Source organism: Phalangium opilio, unplaced genomic scaffold (genome assembly GCF_054372755.1).
Source record: "Phalangium opilio isolate 3A_F unplaced genomic scaffold, DU_Popi_V2 ptg001170l_1, whole genome shotgun sequence".
Lineage (NCBI taxonomy): Eukaryota > Metazoa > Arthropoda > Arachnida > Opiliones > Phalangiidae > Phalangium > Phalangium opilio.
In genome coordinates this window covers 11,441,079-11,460,020 of record NW_028324255.1, presented here as the reverse complement: position 1 = coordinate 11,460,020, position 18,942 = coordinate 11,441,079, and the positions used below count along the sequence as shown (strand labels likewise).

At 35.7% G+C, this 18,942-nt stretch overlaps 1 protein-coding gene and 1 long non-coding RNA gene across 3 annotated transcripts; both read right to left on the bottom strand.

Moving 5' to 3' along the window:
• Positions 1–162: 162 nt before the first annotated feature.
• Positions 163–2,574, bottom strand: LOC149587273 (uncharacterized). Its single transcript, XM_089863737.1, has 3 exons — positions 1,754–2,574; positions 741–1,687; positions 163–642 (listed from the first exon to the last, which is right to left on the bottom strand). Exons 2-3 carry the CDS (start codon positions 981–983, stop codon positions 211–213), a joined length of 675 nt encoding a protein of 224 aa, XP_089719863.1. The 5' UTR covers positions 984–1,687; positions 1,754–2,574; the 3' UTR covers positions 163–210.
• Positions 2,575–15,317: 12,743 nt separating this feature from the next.
• On the bottom strand, positions 15,318–16,176 carry LOC149587272 (uncharacterized). Of its 2 annotated transcripts, XR_016380330.1 has the most exons (4): positions 15,911–16,176; positions 15,700–15,734; positions 15,520–15,609; positions 15,318–15,457 (listed from the first exon to the last, which is right to left on the bottom strand). It is a non-coding gene; the product is annotated as an uncharacterized LOC149587272 (long non-coding RNA). The 2 variants fall into 2 exon arrangements; XR_016380329.1 differs by having other exon boundaries at positions 15,520–15,734.
• Between the last annotated feature and the right edge of the window lie 2,766 nt (positions 16,177–18,942).

Here is an 18,942-nt window from a genome sequence, read left to right as displayed (position 1 = left end):
GTCACGTATATCTTCGGAGTTAAAATGTATGCTTGATTAACAAATGGAAGGGCCAGGGGGGTATATTCCCCGAACCACTTGGAACTCTCGAGATTTTGTTCCATCTTATCTCTGAAGTTAAAATGTATGCTTAGTTGAGAAATGAAAAAGGGAGGGTGAATATATTTTCTTATCTTTTTATTTCATTTATTATTATTATTATAAAAACATTTAATCCTCGTCAGGATCAGCCAATATCTGAGCCATAATCTCATCGAGGTTGATTTGACTTTGTAATACGTCCGTCTCGATGATGGGCTTCGTCCTCCTTTTCTTTTTAGGTCCATCCAACCCTGCAGACTGGGGTCTTTTCCTCTGGCTGACGGAACTTAATTCGGGTACAAACGACGGCTCGTTTAAAGTCTCCACACCCTGGATTTCATGAGTTGAGGGGGATGGTAGAGACGGTACGGTTGCGATAGTCGGGGTGTATGGAATGGGTTGGGAGAATGGTAGATCAGATGTTGAAATATCAGGTTGAAGAGAACTCTCCAATATCGGCGGGGGGACCACTGGTAATGGAAGGGTAACTTCAAACCCCAAGAAGTTGAGGATTTGGGCCATTTCCACCTCCCCTTCCACCGGTAAGGGAATTTTCTGCACCTTAAGAAAAAAAAATAAAAATAAAAATAAAAAGAAATAAAAAATAAATAAATACTATATAGAGACAGCGATAACATATAGTAGTTTGGGAAATTTACTGTAATGTATTCCTGGCTCTTTTTCAGTCCATTTTTCTTGATGTTTTCTAAATTCACGTGGTAAGGAAGATCAACCCTTATCTGTCCGGCTGGTTCATCGAGAAAGATTCCGTTGTGCCATGTTTGATGGTATTTCCGAATTATCGTTTCAAATATTTTAAATGTTAAAAGGAAATTAGGGGCTATTAACCCTAACGTCACTGTATAAACGATTCTACAGATGGTAGGCTTTCCTGATTCCATAGTTATTTCCGTATTCACTTTATAATGATGATACTTTTCGGCAGGTCAAGTTAGAATGATACTTCCCATAAATCCAGAACGCTATTTATACTATTTCTATCCACTTAATAAAACACACAAGTTCGAATAAAATTTTTATTTTGAAGTTAAATGCACACAATCAAATTTTTTCAACCATAAATTTAATCTGAAAGCTTTTGAAAGGCAGCAATAGTGTGTATTTCTATGGTAAATACAGTTCGATGGTGGGGGCTCTTTTGAAGAACCACTTAATTTGGGGCAGCCGAGAGTCTCGGCATTTCCCACGGTGTCATCGATAGATTTCGAAAGAAAGATCGACTTCTCCAAGCCCTTCGTCCAAAAGATATCAGCTTTCCCCGATAACCCTCTTATAATGCTGATAAAGTCCTTGAATTCGTATTCCCCGTCGTTCCAATTTAGAGCGCAAATATTCCGCGAAACCCAACCATTTAATCGGCGGTCCTTCAAGCTGAGTTCACCATATGGGAATGGCGGCTTGAAAACAAACGTGCCGTTTTCGCCTGTTTCAACTATATAATACGCTAATTCTTTTATTACGAATTCGTTATTAGCCCGTAGAAAATTCACTTCTAAAACACATCTCCTTAGAATAGGGTTATCCATGTTACTTCAGGGGAGGGGGCGATCGAATATCGGACAGTTTATTGATCGGTATACCACCACTTTTTAAGAAATAAAAAAAAATTAGGATAAGTTTCAGCCTTACAAAGAAATTCTCCTATACTTACATATATTTCGAATCCGTTTAAAGACCCACGAGAGAATAAATATAACCCGAAACTTTATGCTCCTTTTATACCCCTTGTTGCTAAGAATTAATATAAAATTTCGAGGGTCTCCCAGTGATCCTCATGTTAACTGATCACTTGAAATCGACGGTAGAAATCTGCCGTCAGGGTGATAACCCCATGTTATTTCCACGGGATTTCTACACCCCGTTCACCCCAGGGGTCAATAAGACTTTTCACATAAGTCTGTAATTTTACAGAGCCCCGTCGCAATATCTGAAAACCATTCTTCCAGCCTTTACTATATTAGTTCCATTTCAATAGATAAACAATCGATTTATAATCTCGAGAAATAAACTTTTCACGCTACCGCTTATGGATACACCAAATTCCCGGGGGAAATTTTCGCTCTCTTGGGTTCCTCGTTCGAATTGGGGGGCGATTTTATGTTGTTGACTGATAAAATGCTATCGGTATTTGCGAAGAATTATCACGGCGTTGAAATTTTTGATTTTCCATATATAAAAGCACGGTTTAGGGTTCCGAGGGTATCGCCGTAAAAAGTCCATTATTTCTAGGGGATTTCTACACCCCGTTCACCCCATCTATCGAAATTCGACGGGAGGCGATGTATCCCTACCCGTGCTTAGACCTCCGACTCGCGGCATAAAATGCTCCTGAAAAAGCCGTCGGGGTGATAACCCCATGTTATTCCTACGGGGTGCTGTGCACCCCGTTATTGTGAACTCTCATATTTACATTACTCATTCCTTCAATAAAAACAGAAAATGAAACTTGCACGCACCCATTTTGGTACACAGAACACAACATGCTTTCATATTTCCGCGAAGCCGAATACCAAATATCATTGACCGGAGTCCTTGAAGTCTTTCATCCTCAGGTATTTTGTTCTACAATTTTCATTATTGGTCAGCAAGTGGATGAATACGACTTGAATTCTGCGTTCCAGAATTTCATATAACAATGGGCAGAAAAGAACCATTTATACATTTTAGGTTTATTATTTACTTTTTAGGTGTGGATTTTTATTAATCTTTTCCTCATCTTGTTCAATTTCAAACTTTGGTATCACTTGTTTGCGTATGCCAGTCGATTTGTGCCCGGATTACGACTGGTTCCTCTTATTTTGGCTAACAAATGCGAAACTACCAAGAGACTTATATTTGTGATCTATTTCGTCGGTTGTTTTATTTTGGCAGAAAACTTTAAGGCCAACCTGTTGACGAAATTGACGGTCCACATCGATCGCAACATAAATAACTTCGACGATATATTGAAATACCCGGACTTGCGTATTCTTTTACATGGTGATGTAGCCAGCCACGATTATGTTAAGGTATAAAGTAGCTTCAAGTTTAGTGCCACATTAAATTCGGTGTTTCTTTGAAGTGAGGGTAGGGAGATATCATAATCCTTGTTATCCTCATTTTTACATTTGGCAAGGCTTTAGAGGTAAATTAAAAACTCGTTTTCTGAAGTCCAAAAGGATGCATAGACCAAAATCCATAAAACATTATCATGCCAACCTATCTTAAAATGAATTTGGAAAATGCTATGTTGTGTACAAAAAAAAATCCATTTAAAGGTTGCCCGCCCGGATATCTTTAAAGAAAAGAGAAGAAGATGGAATAAATTCCATGACCTGAACTCTATCTTCAACAAGGGAAACGCAGTTTTTATCAGCACTCTAACTCATCTGGAATATTTTTGTCTTCATGGTTACAAACAGAAAAAGGCACTACATTACGGGAAAAACCCTTTTTTATCGATGTTTGACACTATATCAATGTCAAATAACGCGTCAACTTTCATCAAAAATGTCATAAACACGAGGTAAAATATTCCAAAGGTTATGAAGGAACATATATATCGTAAGTTGGGAACTGGAGGCTCTATTTTCTCAAAAACAACAACGCGGGAAACCTAAACTGTAACTTAAAGCATAGCGCGGCTCCTGTGGATCCCCTACATGGGGACTTTCCTCCTGAGCTCCGGGTTTGGCTTGGCAAAGGCTAGTGGGCGGGATTTATACATGCACGTATAAATCCCGCCCACAAATGCCTCTAGCTTCGCCAAGCCAAAACTGGAGTTCGTAAGGAAAGTCAACTTTTAGGGGATCCACAGGAGCCGCGCTATGCTTTAAAGTATCAGTTTTTAGCCACATCGTATGATGTACATCTACGATGAGGTTCTTAGTATGACCTGACCTGTTGTCATTCTCGTAGTAGTAGTAGTAGTAAAATGTTTGGTTCGTCGTTGAAGGGACAGTGAATGAGAGGTGATATTTTTCGTTCGTTTATTTTACATGGATGGGGATTATACGGGACTTACGAGGTTACCGCCCCCTTTTCGGAGAGTTGTTCTGCCAAGGCTACGGATCGCGTTCGACGACAAGGAATGTCAGCCACTAACTAAAGGCCGCCGACAGGTTATGGCAGCGCCCACAGAAATACCTCTCGTAAATCCCGTATATTAGTAAGTTTAAGCATTGCACTTACAAGTGAGCTTAATGATAGGGAATTGCGTTTTACGCTTTCTCGATATATCTAAAACGATTATTGGATTGCTTTAATATAATGGATGGTGTTAAACTCTCCCTTTAAAATTTCTGTCACCCGTCGACAATAAGGAATTCACGCATTCAACCCCGCTCCCCTATTTCAACATTCAAAGAAATCGAGTTTAACTTTAAATGCAAAAGCAAGTATATACAGATGGTATATTTAGAATGGTCTTATGTCGGTGTTCATCACTATCCCAGAAGTTACGTGCGTTTCTCAAGAAAGGGAGAATAATTTTAAAAGTAAAAGAAAGTATATAGTATCTTTATATATTTAATATAGTATAGTACAATTTTAACATAGGTCAATTTATGAAAGTAAGGATTACGGCCCAGATAATTAATTTTTAGGTCAGGGAAACGAGGGCTAATCACTCAGATTTTCTGTACTTCAATTAAGGTTTAGGTACGCGTTACTGGTAATTAATTTAGCACTTTAAAGGCTGCGCATCGTGGGGCTACTCACTCAAGTTTTCTGTTTGTGTCGCACAATTACAAGTATAAAAGAAAGTAAATTATTGATGTACAGATTACGGGCAATCATTTTATCACAGTTGAAGATAGCGCATCGAGGGGATATTCACTCAGATTTACGGTACGGGTAATGATTTTAGCACTTTGAAAGATAGTGCATTGAGGGACCAATCAGTCTGTTTTTCTGTACTTCAATTTAGGGTTACTTATGCGTTACGATTAATCGTTTTTGCACTGTTAAAGGGTGCGCATGGAGAGGGTAATCACTAAAGTTTTCTATTTGTGTCGCACTATTATAATTACAACAGAAGTAAGTGCATTGAAGTTAGGATTACTAGTAATCATTATATCAAACTTTAAAGTAGCGCATCGAGGGGCTATTCACTCAAATTTTCTGTACGACTGTTGAGTTCGGTACGATGTGGCCAAAATTATGAGCCCAGCTCTTGGGTCACCTTGTTCAACCTAAACGTGAAACAGCATGCACTGATATTCGACAGCGTTAACATAAGACAAATTATAGATTCTTTCCAAACGTAACGGGTGAAAAGAGCATTTTGTTCGCGAGACTTCGCCACTTTTCGTTCAAGGTTCAATGACACCTATGACTAATCACCTATTTAGATATCGCGCTCTCATAGAATGCACAAGGTTGCCACCAACCGTTTAGACGATAGTTACCACTTGCGATAACTCGCTTAAAAAGTAAGAGAATTGCCCCCATTGTCTGCTATGTTAATATAGTGGTAAACACATACAAAGGTTATTATTTTGTTATAATATCTATAGTTTAAAACCGAAATAAGGACTCGGTTTCGGTGTCGGATTTTCCCTCCTTGGTCTTTCACGATGAGATGACAGTCAGTTGATATTTGAATGTTGTTCGGTTCTTTTGCTAAGCGATTATACACGTCAGGGTCTTCTAATAAGTGTTGTCAAAGGAAAGCGGGTTAGCACGCTCATTAAAGCCATTTCAATGAAACGCCAGCCTCAGCAGTGGCGTCGCCAGGGGCTTTTTGAAGGCGCTTGAGCCCCCTGAAAATTCTCTGAAGCCCCTCTTAAATTTCTTAAAAGCGCCCCCTTATATTAACCGAAAGCCTCTCCTAATTATTCAGTTGGGGTGAATTGAAGTTTTTACTATATGAAAGTGAAATAAACATAGAAACACTATTTCATATTTATATCCTCTAGAGCGTATGTATACAGTCGTAACAGACTATTTTCACGATTTTTCTATCGCATAGCTATACCTAGACCGTCCCGAGCACTGAGGGCAACATTTTCCCCATTTCGCCTCAATCGCCTGGCTTCCGAAGCAAGGTCTAAAAAATAATTTCTCCCCGTCCTCTACCTACTAAAGTACCTAGGATCACTGAATCGAATAATTGAAACTTTGCCATTAACTGCCCCCCCCTCAATTAACCACGCCTACTAGTCACACTCGAGTTTAGTCTAGTTCTGATATAGTCAATGTCAAGTTATATTCAAACATTTTAACGGTAATAAAATTAATTTGTGTGATGCGAAAGCTTTTGTGATAAAACAGTGCTTTCAGTCCTTAATTACTTTTCCTTATTTTATTACTCTAATATTCGCCTTATAAACAAGAGAGTGTCATGATAAAGGTATGGTGTTTTGAAAAATTGGCAACACAATACTTTAGCGAGGGCTTAAGCCCTCCCAAATTCGAGAACCTGGCGACGCCACTGACGCCAGGTGCTTGGGACTCTTTCTGACTCATTGGTAATGTAAGTCTGCTACTCTGACTGCAGAGTTATGCATTATTGGGAATCTGGACATAGAGTCCGAGCGAATTACCTTTTGAACCAACAACGGTGCTCGAGATATTTGATTCAAAAAAAAATATGGAATTTTCGAAGACGACCTTCCATGATATAAGCGTCATGTTTATAGCGTTCGGGGCTTTGATGATGCTGTCCATCTTGACCTTGATCGGTGAAATCTGGTACGCTTCGAAACAAACAAGTTTGGAGTGGGCTCTCAGAGATATGGAACTGGATACGTATATCGGTTAAATCAAGATAATTGCCATTTCTGTAATTATATTTTATTCATGTTAATTTTTTATATAATTACCGTCCAGTATCTATTCTTAGCTCCTTGGCACTGGTATTCGACTACATAATTCATGGGTACCTCTATAAATGGTTCACCCCAAATCTCCCTGCAACTCAAAACGGGTTCGTAAAGGGACGCTCAGTGGACACCAATCATTTATCTTTCCTTAGCTTCGTAGAACCTTTGACAAAAAATTCTGGGCAGGTTGATGTGGTTTACTTAGACCTCTCTAAAGCCTTTGATAGAGTGTCACACCAACTAACACTTAAGAAATTATCCGCTATGGGTTTATCTGGCCCTTTACTACTATGGATTCAAAGCTACTTGAAAGGCCGCAAAAACTTCATAAAATGCAACAACCATTTTTCTGACATCTTTTTCGATGTTACCTGTGGAGTACCTCAGGGCTCCGCACTGGGTCCGCTATTGTTTAACATATACATCGCTGATATTCCAAGCTACGTATCTAACTCTAAACTATATCAATTCGCCGACGACATAAAGTGCGCATTATCAATATCAGATATCAAAAATTGCGAAACTCTCCAGAATGACCTACTAAATATTCAAAGATGGTGTAATTCCAATAACATTCCAATAAACGAAACCAAAACAAAAATAATTACCTACACACGAAAGTACAGTCCCATTTTGTTTGACTATAAGCTCAATGATAAACTACTTGATCGCGAAACGAGTATTTCCGACCTGGGGGTAATCTTTGACCATAAACTCTTATTCACGGATCACGTGGACTATACCTCTACACGGGCACGCAGAACGCTAGGAGGGGCCTTGAGCATATCACGAGAGATCCGCTCACACTCCTGTTTTTTACTACTATTCAAAACTATTGTTCGTCCTATTTTGACATTCGGTTCCTTAAGCTATAGCCAGACTTGTAAAACTAATCTAGAAAAATTGGAGTCGGTACAAAGAAAATTTATCTTTTACTATAAGACGTATTTCACGAATCTGAAATCTTACCATTACGACGAAGTGCTACTGTCATTACAACTAGAAAGACTACAGTTGGTTTTATTAAAACTTGACATAATATTTTTGTCTAAAATCATAAATTATAAAAATACCTGTACGGATATTTTGGATCAGATAAGCTTTAATGTATCGAACTGTAACACTAGAAGTCGTTTACTATTTTACAAGAACTTGAAAGTCAACCCACTAAATAGGATGATGACTAATTATAACGACTTTGGTAACTCTTTAGACTTGTTTAATGGTGTTCTCAACTTAAAGAAAACTAAAATCGATGGTACTTTTACGTAATATCTTAAGATAATTTTAGTTATTTAGAGTTATCTTAATGTATACTTAATTTTAACATATATAGTTTATTTTATCCCCTGCGGACGAATTCCATATTGGAAAGTTTTGTTTCTTTTTCTGGTTTTAACATAATATAATTTTATACTGTGCACAACCTTGTAGGTACTTTTGTATTGTTGCTGTGTACATTAAAGAATTATTATTATTATTATTATTATTATTATTATTATTATTATTATTATTATAAGTTCAAGTTTATACTTTTCAAAGGCTGGAGTGTAGTCTCAAACTTTCCACTCCTTCATTGATTCACTTGATTATGTGTAACCAAGAACGGATTCATGCTCAGAACATAGGGTACGAGATATTCTGTCCCCGTCCTAGCATACTTGGTGTAGGTTCGCGTCACTTCATTCCGCCATCTATGACGGTCTGCAGCAACTATATAGATTATAGAAATGAACGCTTTTAGTCACGTGACATAAATATTAGCAGACGAATCTTCTCAACCAAGTATGCGAGGATGGTACCAGAGGATAAATCTATTGCCCTATGCTCTTATCAGCATGAATCCGTTCTTGGTGTAACGAACTGAAATTATATTTTTTACTTTTTGCAGCAAGAAGCTACATATAAAAGAACTCCCACCTATATCCAACCTTTAGAGTTGTACATTTGAATTTAAAAAATGTTATTAAGGGTGACTTTCCTCACAAAAATATTCAAATTTCTATTTTGAGTCTAACGTTCAGGACCAAACTTTTTCACGCAAGTTAAAATATGAGGTGGGACTCCAGCAAATCAGTAGAGGGCGTCAGGTGTTTTCCGGTTTCTGTTTCTCCGATATGGAATATTTGCACACTAAATATGATACAGACTTTTTAGAAATGCATTTAGGCTTAACGACTTTAATTTGATGAGTTTTAAAAATGACACTTTATGGGAGTGTTGAAAATGTTTTAACAAGAATACGAAGAGTACTAAACGTTTAAATTTACTTTCGATACTATTCATAACTAAAAATAATATAACTGTAACATCGTCCTAGCTTCTATTGTTTTCGATTGACAGCGCAATTTTTCAAAACACTTGTGACGTGTTTAAAATATACGACGTTACATTTTTGGTGATCAGGTGATCAGGAAACTGAATATAGAAACTAAATATTCAAGTGGAACAATAAATATTGTTTATAATTAGTACTCCAGCATGCCACAAATGGTATTATAAAAAACCGTCTTGGTTTGGACCAAGGCCGAAAAAACAAACGAAATGTTTGAGGTTTATCAATTGACTGAAGTTCAGATATTGAAATTTTTTTCTAGTTATTTTTATCCACTCAATCCTTAATCAATATTTAATTCAATCAACTGATTTTACTGTTAATCGATCTAGTCCCTCTAAATTAATTGAAAAAATTACATATCTACGCTTTTTCAAGAACAATTACATTTTCCGAAAACATTTTATCATGAAATTTATTATTTAGAAGGGAGTACGTGTTGAGGGATCAGTATTGAATATTTGAAATGTTCTACTGGATGTCTGAAAAGAGCAAGCGAACTTTGGCATGACTCGAATGGAAAATGTAAATATTTAATTGATGCCAAACCAGGGTGTTGCGCGAATTTATACATTAAATTTCGTATATCGAAATGCTACATTTCTATTGTCGCCTCTATGAAGGTAAAGTTGCCCTGGAACTTCCATTTCCATACTTTAGAATTTCTTGGTCATAACTCAGTCTTCATTTGAAACATCACCCCCCTACTTTACACCGGTTACGTATTACGTGTAATCATTTTAGCAAGCGTAAAAATCATTTCGGAAAACACAGGGGCGAGGCCACCATTGGGGTGTATTCTCCCTCGCACCAAGGGTCATCGCCAGACGGTGCCAAAGTTCACTACGGGCAGGAGGCTAGTCAACTAGCACTGCCTATAGCGGTGCTTCTAAGCGAGCGAGAAAATGAAAGAGAGAAAACACCCCAATGGCGGGATCACACCTGTGTTTTAGTTTCTCTGTATGTAATTTCCAAACTCACTTACAAATGTACTGTACACCGATTACACTGAGTGATCGGTCGTTCGGGCGCTAGCGAGTGTCAAGCCATAACCATAACCATTCATGTACACGAATGTTTTATAGTGTTAGGTTAATAAGGTTGGCGGGCAAGTCCGGAGTGTCATGTACCGTTTACTAATGTGAAAAGGTTTCGATCTATATGGTAATATAATATAGTGTGTTGCGACGGCTCAGATGACCCATACACTGGAACCACTGGTGATTATAAAATGCAATATATTGGGAAAATAGAGGAAGGGAGGGGGTGTCGGAGTTAAATGTGACCTTCTTGGCATAACTAGTAATGAATGATGTGTTTAACCATATTATCTCCGCGGGAAATGAATATAACAAGTCATTGGTACTGAGAAGTATTTCTGTTTATGTGATCTTTACCCTTAACCACACAGGATAAACTTTGTTGCTTTGTCTTAAGTAGACGACATTCACTGTAAACGACCATCTTATCAACAACTTAAAACAGATTTAAACTTCTTTTGGTGCAAACTTGAAAATTTGTCAAGCCAGCAACAATTAAAACTATGTTGGTCAAGGTGCTTACAAGTTAGTAAGCATCGACACGAAATCCCTTCAAAATAATTAATTTCATGATAAACTGTTTTCGGAAAATGTAATTGTTCTTGAAAAAGCGTAGATATGTAATTTTTTCAATTAATTTAGAGGGACTAGATCGATTAACTGTAAAATCAGTTGATTGAATTAAATATTGATTAAGGATTGAGTGGATAAAAATAACTAGAAAAAAATTTCAATATCTGAAACTTCAGTCAGTTGATAAACCTAAACATATCGTTTGTTTTTTCGGCCTTGGTCCAAACCAAGACGGTTTTTTATAATATCTGTCACTTCAGTCTTAATGTAATTAAATTTTGAATAATCATGTTTGCTTCACCGTCATACATTTTCACTCTAAAATATAACGGTGCATTCAAACACCATATATGCTGTTTTTTCCGGTGCCAAAAAAGACATCATTTAGGGTGTACTTTAACTCCATTTTTATGATCAATTCACGCCATTTGCTAATATTATTTGCAAGTATTAAGGAAATATTAGGCATTTATGCACCATTTACAGTGGTTTTTAACATCTTTGTTAGGCAATCTGTTGAACTTCTATATTACGTAGTTTAATGGTGTTAAAAGTATGGAAAAAGTACGCTACCTCTGTCACATTATTAAACGAAGTGAAGTGAAATAGTTGTTAAATATTTATTTTTTTCCATATTTAGCACAACTTTTATGGTGTAAAACAAACCGGTCAATACACCATTTCAAGTCCCTGTTTACCCATTTAAAGACCCTATTTACTCCGTTTTAAGGCCCTATTGACCCATTTCAAGTTAATTGTACTATGGTAATTAACCGCTTGCCTGCCTTACGACCGAATTCCAATTCGGCTGAAAACTACCGCAATTTGGCGGTTTTGGATTTGGTCTAATGGGACAAACATCATGGCTTAAATTAAAATTTTATCTACGCCCGTTAACATCTGATTAACTTGAGTGGTTATGTAAAATGAGCATTAATCCCATCTATTTTGTAAAAAATTAAATTGGGACATGAAATGGGGGTAAATATGGACATGAAATGGGTGTAAATTGGGACATGAAATGGGGGTAAATATGGAGATGAAATGGGTGTAAATTGGGACATGAAATGGGGGTAAATATGGACATGATATGGGGGTAAATATGGACTTGAAATGGGGGTAAATATGGACATGAAATGGGTGTAAATTGGGACATGAAATGGGGGTAAATATGGACATGAAATGGGGGTAAATATTGACTTGAAATGGGGGTAAATATGGACTTGAAATGGGGGTAAATATGGACTTGAAATGGGGGTAAATATGGACTTGAAATGGGGGTAAATATGGACTTAAAATGGGGGTAAATATCGACTTGAAATGGGTCTAAATATCGACTTGAAATGGGTCTAAATATCGACTTGAAATGGGTCTAAATATCGACTTGAAATGGGTCTAAATATCGACTTGAAATGGGTCTTAATATCGACTTGAAATGGGTCTAAATATCGACTTGAAATGGGTCTTAATATCGACTTTAAAGGGGTCTAAATATCGACTTTAAAGGGGTCTAAATATCGACTTGAAAGGGGTCTAAATATCGACTTGAAATGGGTCTAAATATCGACTTGAAATGGGTCTAAATATCGACTTGAAATGGGTCTAAATATCGACTTGAAATGGGTCTAAATATCGACTTGAAATGGGTCTAAATATCGACTTGAAATGGGTCTAAATATCGACTTGAAATGGGTCTAAATATGGACTTAAGTGCTCATTTAATTGTAAAGATTAAATAGGAAAATTGAGACTGGGTGAAAGATAAGTGTAGTTTTAATTTTATATAAATAGGTATCCATGAATTTCACCAAAAAATCGTGTTTTGGGTTAATTTCACCTTACGTTTAAAGGTTTTTCTCGATTAAGTTTAGTTTAAAGGCTTATCTCGATTAAGTTTAGTTTAAAGGCTTATCTCGATTAAGTTTAGTTTAAAGGTTTATCTCGATTAAGCTTAGTTTAAAGGTTTATCTCGATTAAGTTTAGTTTAAAGGTTTATCTCGATTAAGTTTAGTTTAAAGGTTTATCTCGATTAAGTTTAGTTCAAAGGTTTATCTCGATTAAGTTTAGTTCAAAGGTTTATCTCGATTAAGTTTAGTTCAAAGGTTTATCTCGATTAAGTTTAGTTCAAAGGTTTATCTCGATTAAGTTTAGTTCAAAGGTTTATCTCGATTAAGTTTAGTTCAAAGGTTTATCTCGATTAAGTCTAGTTTAAAGGCTTATCTCGATTAAGTCTAGTTTAAAGGCTTATCTCGATTAAGTCTAGTTTAAAGGCTTATCTCGATTAAGTCTAATTTAAAGGCTTATCTCGATTAAGTCTAATTTAAAGGCTTATCTCGAGTAAGTTTAGTTTAAGGCTTATCTCGAGTAAGTTTAGTTTAAAGGCTTATCTCGATTAAGTTTAGTTTAAAGGCTTATCTCGATTAAGTTTAATTAAAGGTTTATCCGGATTAAGTTTAATTAAAGGTTTATCCGGATTAAGTTTAATTAAAGGTTTATCCGGATTAAGTTTAATTAAAGATTTATCCGGATTAAGTTTAATTAAAGGTTTATCCGGATTAAGTTTAATTAAAGGTTTATCCTGATTAAGTTTAATTTAAGGTTTATCCGGATTAAGTTTAATTAAAGGTTTTTCCGGATTAAGTTTAATTAAAGGTTTATCCTGATTAAGTTTAATTAAAGGTTTTTCCGGATTAAGTTTAATTAAAGGTTTTTCCGGATTAAGTTTAATTAAAGGTTTATCCTGATTAAGTTTAATTAAAGGTTTATCCGGATTAAGTTTAATTTAAGGTTTATCCTGATTAAGTTTAATTAAAGGTTTATCCTGATTAAGTTAAATTAAAGGTTTATCCGGATTAAGTTTAATTAAAGATTTATCCGGATTAAGTTTAATTAAAGGTTTATCCTGATTAAGTTTAATTTAAGGTTTATCCTGATTAAGTTTAATTAAAGGTTTATCCGGATTAAGTTTAATTAACGGTTTTTCCGGATTAAGTTTAATTAAAGGTTTATCCTGATTAAGTTTAATTTAAGGTTTATCCGGATTAAGTTTAATTAAAGGTTTTTCCGGATTAAGTTTAATTAAAGGTTTATCCGGATTAAGTTTAATTTAAGGTTTATCCTGATTAAGTTTAATTAAAGGTTTATCCGGATTAAGTTTAATTAAAGGTTTTTCCGGATTAAGTTTAATTAAAGGTTTATCCTGATTAAGTTTAATTAAAGGTTTATCCGGATTAAGTTTAATTAAAGGTTTATCCGGATTAAGTTTAATTAAAGGTTTATCCGGATTAAGTTTAATTAAAGGTTTATCCGGATTAAGTTTAAATTAAACTTAATCCGGATAAACCTTTAATTAAACTTAATCCGGATAAACCTTTAATTAAACTTAATCCGGATAAACCTTTAATTAAACTTAATCCGGATAAACCTTTAATTAAACTTAATCCGGATAAACCTTTAATTAAACTTAATCAGGATAAACCTTTAATTAAACTTAATCCGGAAAAACCTTTAATTAAACTTAATCCGGATAAACCTTTAATTAAACTTAATCAGGATAAACTTTAAATTAAACTTAATCCGGATAAACCTTTAATTAAAGTTTATCTTGATTAAGTGTGAAATAGAAATACGAGGCTTTATCAACAGCTATATAGTTTAAATATTAATTAAGTAGTCCATTTAAAATTTATTCGAGTTTTTATCCAAAATATGTATATTTTATGTTTAAATTCACCCTAATTATACTTAATTATGTTGAAATTAATGAAGGATTGTGGTTTGACAGTATTGATTTAGCTTATAAATTGAGCTTCAAAAAATTATTAACCTTAATTTTAATGTTTAGATGAGTTTTTGATTAGTTCCAACACATGGCGTTCAATTTTTATCGTGCCCCGTGCTAAATTTGCGGTAACGTGAAGATTAACAATTAAATATGTTGTACCGGGGAGCCCGTTACAACCAGGCTAGGAAATAAGACAGGTTTACAGGTCTAACCAGTTAATTAATAGCTTGGACCACTTTTTTTTATTCAAAACGTGAGGGTCACTGGTCCCAATGACTAGTTTATTAATTCCTACTTTTATTAAAAATTGATATGGGACCTCTTTAATTATTTTCATTTTAACATAAATTTCGACTCCAGGAGTCCAGTTGTGTATACAACCCTAAGCCGAGAGAGATTTTTTAGAAGAGAGAACGACCACAAGTCCTGGGACCAGTAGAAAAATAAATAGGGGAAGGGTCACTGGTCCCGGGACCAGTTTCATATTTAAGACATCAGGGGTCTCTGGTCCGGAGTACTAGTTCAGAAATAAACCTTATTTCCAAGCCTGGTTACAACGGATCACTACAAAGGTTACAATGTTAATGAATGATGTGATTCCATAGTTTCGCTTAAATACCAGTAATTAAATCAAATACCTAAACAATTCATAGCAATTCTGACATATAAAAAAACGGCAATAAGGACTGTGAAAATAGCGAACGTAACCCTCTGTTTCCCACGTGGTTACGTTGAAAAAATCTGCACATGGAATTTATTTGACTAATTACGTAAAGACAATGTTCTCCTGGATTAACCAGCACCACTGTTACTTATATTTCTAAATTAAACAATCCACTCTTGGTAACAAATAATTTATAAAACGTAATATCATATACGGACTGTTTCACCAGGAAAAAAATTGTTTTAACGAATCGTTTCCAACGTGGTTACGTTGAGAGAATCTGTGCTGATGTAAACATGGAAATTCCTCTACATTGGTTTAGTTTAAGGAAATATATCACACATCTTCACAATTAGTAGCATTTTAGTGAGATTAACAAATAATGAAACCCTGTATACCTCCTATATTTGTTGGTAGCAGAAAACGAAGCAGACTGCGTATTTTTGTAATACAGAGCTGGAAATTAGCTTTTTTATCTTTAAGGGGAAAGACACTATAAAGACTATATTACATAGACAAACTAAAATACATCTTAAGCCTTGGCCGTAAAGAACGTTCAAAAACTTACTTTAAATGATATAAAAACCTCTGTTAACTGTAATCATTTACCTGAATTACTTTTCTAGACGAAAATTCGACCTGATAACGACGTATTTCTTATTAAGGGTGCTACAGTTAATTAGAAAATACATATAAAGGTGCTCAAGCTCGGATGAAAGTAATTTGTCAGCGTCTACTGCTAGATAGTCTGACCAAAAAGTAATTTTTGACGTACTTTCAGAATTAACTAAAATTAACATACTTAGAGTTAATTGATTTAAATTAAACTATCCGATAGCACACCTTGAATACTAAATTGTTAATTCAAGAGTATTCCGAAAAGTAACTTCGCTGTAGTTTTTCTGTTCGAAGTGGGGGTAAATCACGAAAAACGCCATGTTAATTTCCATAGGAAATTTAGTAAAAGCATGTGAATTTTGCTTTAACGTTACAAAAGGGTGTCAAGTCATATCTACAAGGGCCTACCGGCCCTGTAGAATTTATAAGACGCCACTAAACCAAAGGCGGTGCAGTAGTCCTTGTTTCTAAGACTAATTAAATGTTAAATAATTTTTTATGAGATTATTTATTTTTTTTTAATATTTTCTCCTTAATATTTCGAAAAAGGCCAAGGTTACGTACTGTCAACGGACCTCTTACTTTAAATTAACCTTAGGTTTAGAAAAGTATATTGTGCGGCGTTTGAGTTCAGGTTGATGTATTTAGTTTTAAGAATTTGATGATGGTCTGCTGATTTTGTGTAGGAAAATGCTTAGCAGTTGTTATAGACGCAAAATTGTTCTTCACTTGAAGAGCCGAGTTGGATACTCTTTCCGAAGAAAAACATTCCGAATCTCTTATTTTTACTCCTCATACCTTTCTTTTAGAATGCAATAGAGGGATTACCCAGAAAAGTGTTGAAAGAAAATATAGAGAGACACAATTCAATTAAAGTGCACGGACAAACACACTTAATCGAGGAACTAGACGCTTTGATCAACAACCGACTAACTACATCCTTTCCAGTTTATACAATGTTAGAGGCTACGACATTGCTCGGCATGTGTGAAACCTTTGAACCAAAAATTCATATATCTCGTAGAAAAATCTTTTCGACTCTATATGCGTTCCCCATGAAAAAGAATGGAAATCCCAATGTCGAACGTGTTTTAAAAAAACGTGAGTTGGCTAATTACTAAATTAATATTATTTGATCGGCCCACCTTTCAATAGGGGGACATATTTTTTTTGCATTATACTAGCACTTGAAGGACTGCAGAAATGTCGACGGACTGTTGATTTTTTTCTTTTTTTTTTTGAAAAAGGCAGCCGACCCCCTTCCCCCCCAAACCTGGTCGTCAGTATCTGATATCAAACGCGTCAAAGAGGGATTATTTCGTGGTTGTAAAGCGGTTCCTCGCATCCGGTTCATCTCTCTTGTGATTGGTTGTGAGTCGCCCCGCTCCGGCGTTTCCCTGGTCCCCAGAGCCCGAGTTTGCTAGAACAATAGACCTTAGCAATAGTAAAGACGCTGTGATTGGCCCAATTGTATCACCTGCCGGATAAGGCTGAATAATACAAAAATATAAAAATGCCTTAATACTATATGGCTCGGAAAGAAGGAAAGTCTTTCGTTTTGCTTACCCCCATTGATTACTTTCCTACACTTCGTTCCATTTATTCGGAAGATTGTGGTTTCGAGCACTGAACGCGTACCCTCTTTTTACTTTTGCGCTCTTTAGATCAGCGAAAGTACTGTCCTGATGCTTGCTGGAACGCTGGGCGCCTTTTTTCCCCCTTTCCCCCTTTTTTCCCCTCTTTTTCCCCTTTTTTTCGCGTGCGGAATTCAAATTCTGAAATAAAATGCGAACAGATGGAGCTGGGTAGTTGAATTTCATTTTATTTTATTTCGTAAATTTCCAAATCCCAGAAGGGACTCGAACACACCAACGTCAACGCTCTCGAGACGTCAGTGAAGACGCCCGCCCGCGCGCGCTACCACGTAGCTACGCTCGCTTATAACAGAGAGCGAGTTAAGTTAGAGTCAAGAGAAGAGAGAGGTAGAAGGATATGGACCCCCCCCCCCGACGCGCTCTCCACTGGATGCAGTCGTATATATATATTGTATCGTATGGCGTTAGAGGAGAGACAGACAGACTTCGCACGCGCGCCAGACTGCCTATAGCGCTGTGTTGCTTGCAATTTTTTTTGCAGTTTATAATTATTATATATCTTTTTAATCCTAGGCAAGATTAGATTTCTACTTGGGAACTTAAACATTACAATTAATATTATCATATTAATCAAAAAAGAAATTAAATTTTTCCCCGACGGAAGGCGCGCTAAGCAGAGAGAATTTTTTAATTTCACCAATGATATCGTTTTTGAAGACTCGTCTGCTTAAAAGTTAGGGTCAAGGTTTTATATTCTAAGATATCGCGCTCTCGTTAGGTTGATTTACTAATAAAAATCATCAACTGAATGAAAAAAATTAAATGTATGAACAAAATGAAACTCGAGTCAGCGTTTTAAAACTATAACTAGTTTGGGACGGGGTTATCATTGCTCACTATTTGTTTGGCAAGTTCAAAATTAAATGATCACTTAATGGAACTGACATAAAATAATAGGTAGATTTTTGCAGAATTAAATTGCAGATTCTTTGAAAAATTAGCTAATAATTTTGGCAGTTTCCGCTCTCGCTGGGTTCATCGACTAATAACAGTTACGTAAGTGATAATTATAAAAATAAAATCAACAACTCAAAGATATAAAATGAAATTCGAGTCAGCGTTTTAAAACTAGGATCTTTCCTATTTACGAGGCCGCCTTCGATAGTGGGATTTTTTTTAGTAGGATAGTAGTAAAAATAGTAGTATTTTTCCTAGATCAAAAAGCTAGACCGATGACGGAGAAAATGCTATGAACAGCTCTATTTGAATACTCATTAGGCATATTTCAGAAGCAACGTTTTCGTATGATTTTACTGTTTTAACAGTTTTTGATTATTTAACCTAATGTTCTCAGCGAAATTTCCCAAAAGAAATTCATTTTGTACTATTAATGCGCTCAAAATAACGAAACATATGTCACCAAAGTGA

Bases quoted from the DNA above. Each gene is read 5' to 3' on its own strand.
- LOC149587273 (XM_089863737.1), bottom strand. From the start codon at position 983: ATGGAATCAGGAAAGCCTACCATCTGTAGAATCGTTTATACAGTGACG. The intron at 643-740 runs GTAAATTTCCCA...TTTTTTCTTAAG, and splicing joins AGAGCCAGGAATACATTACA to GTGCAGAAAATTCCCTTACC.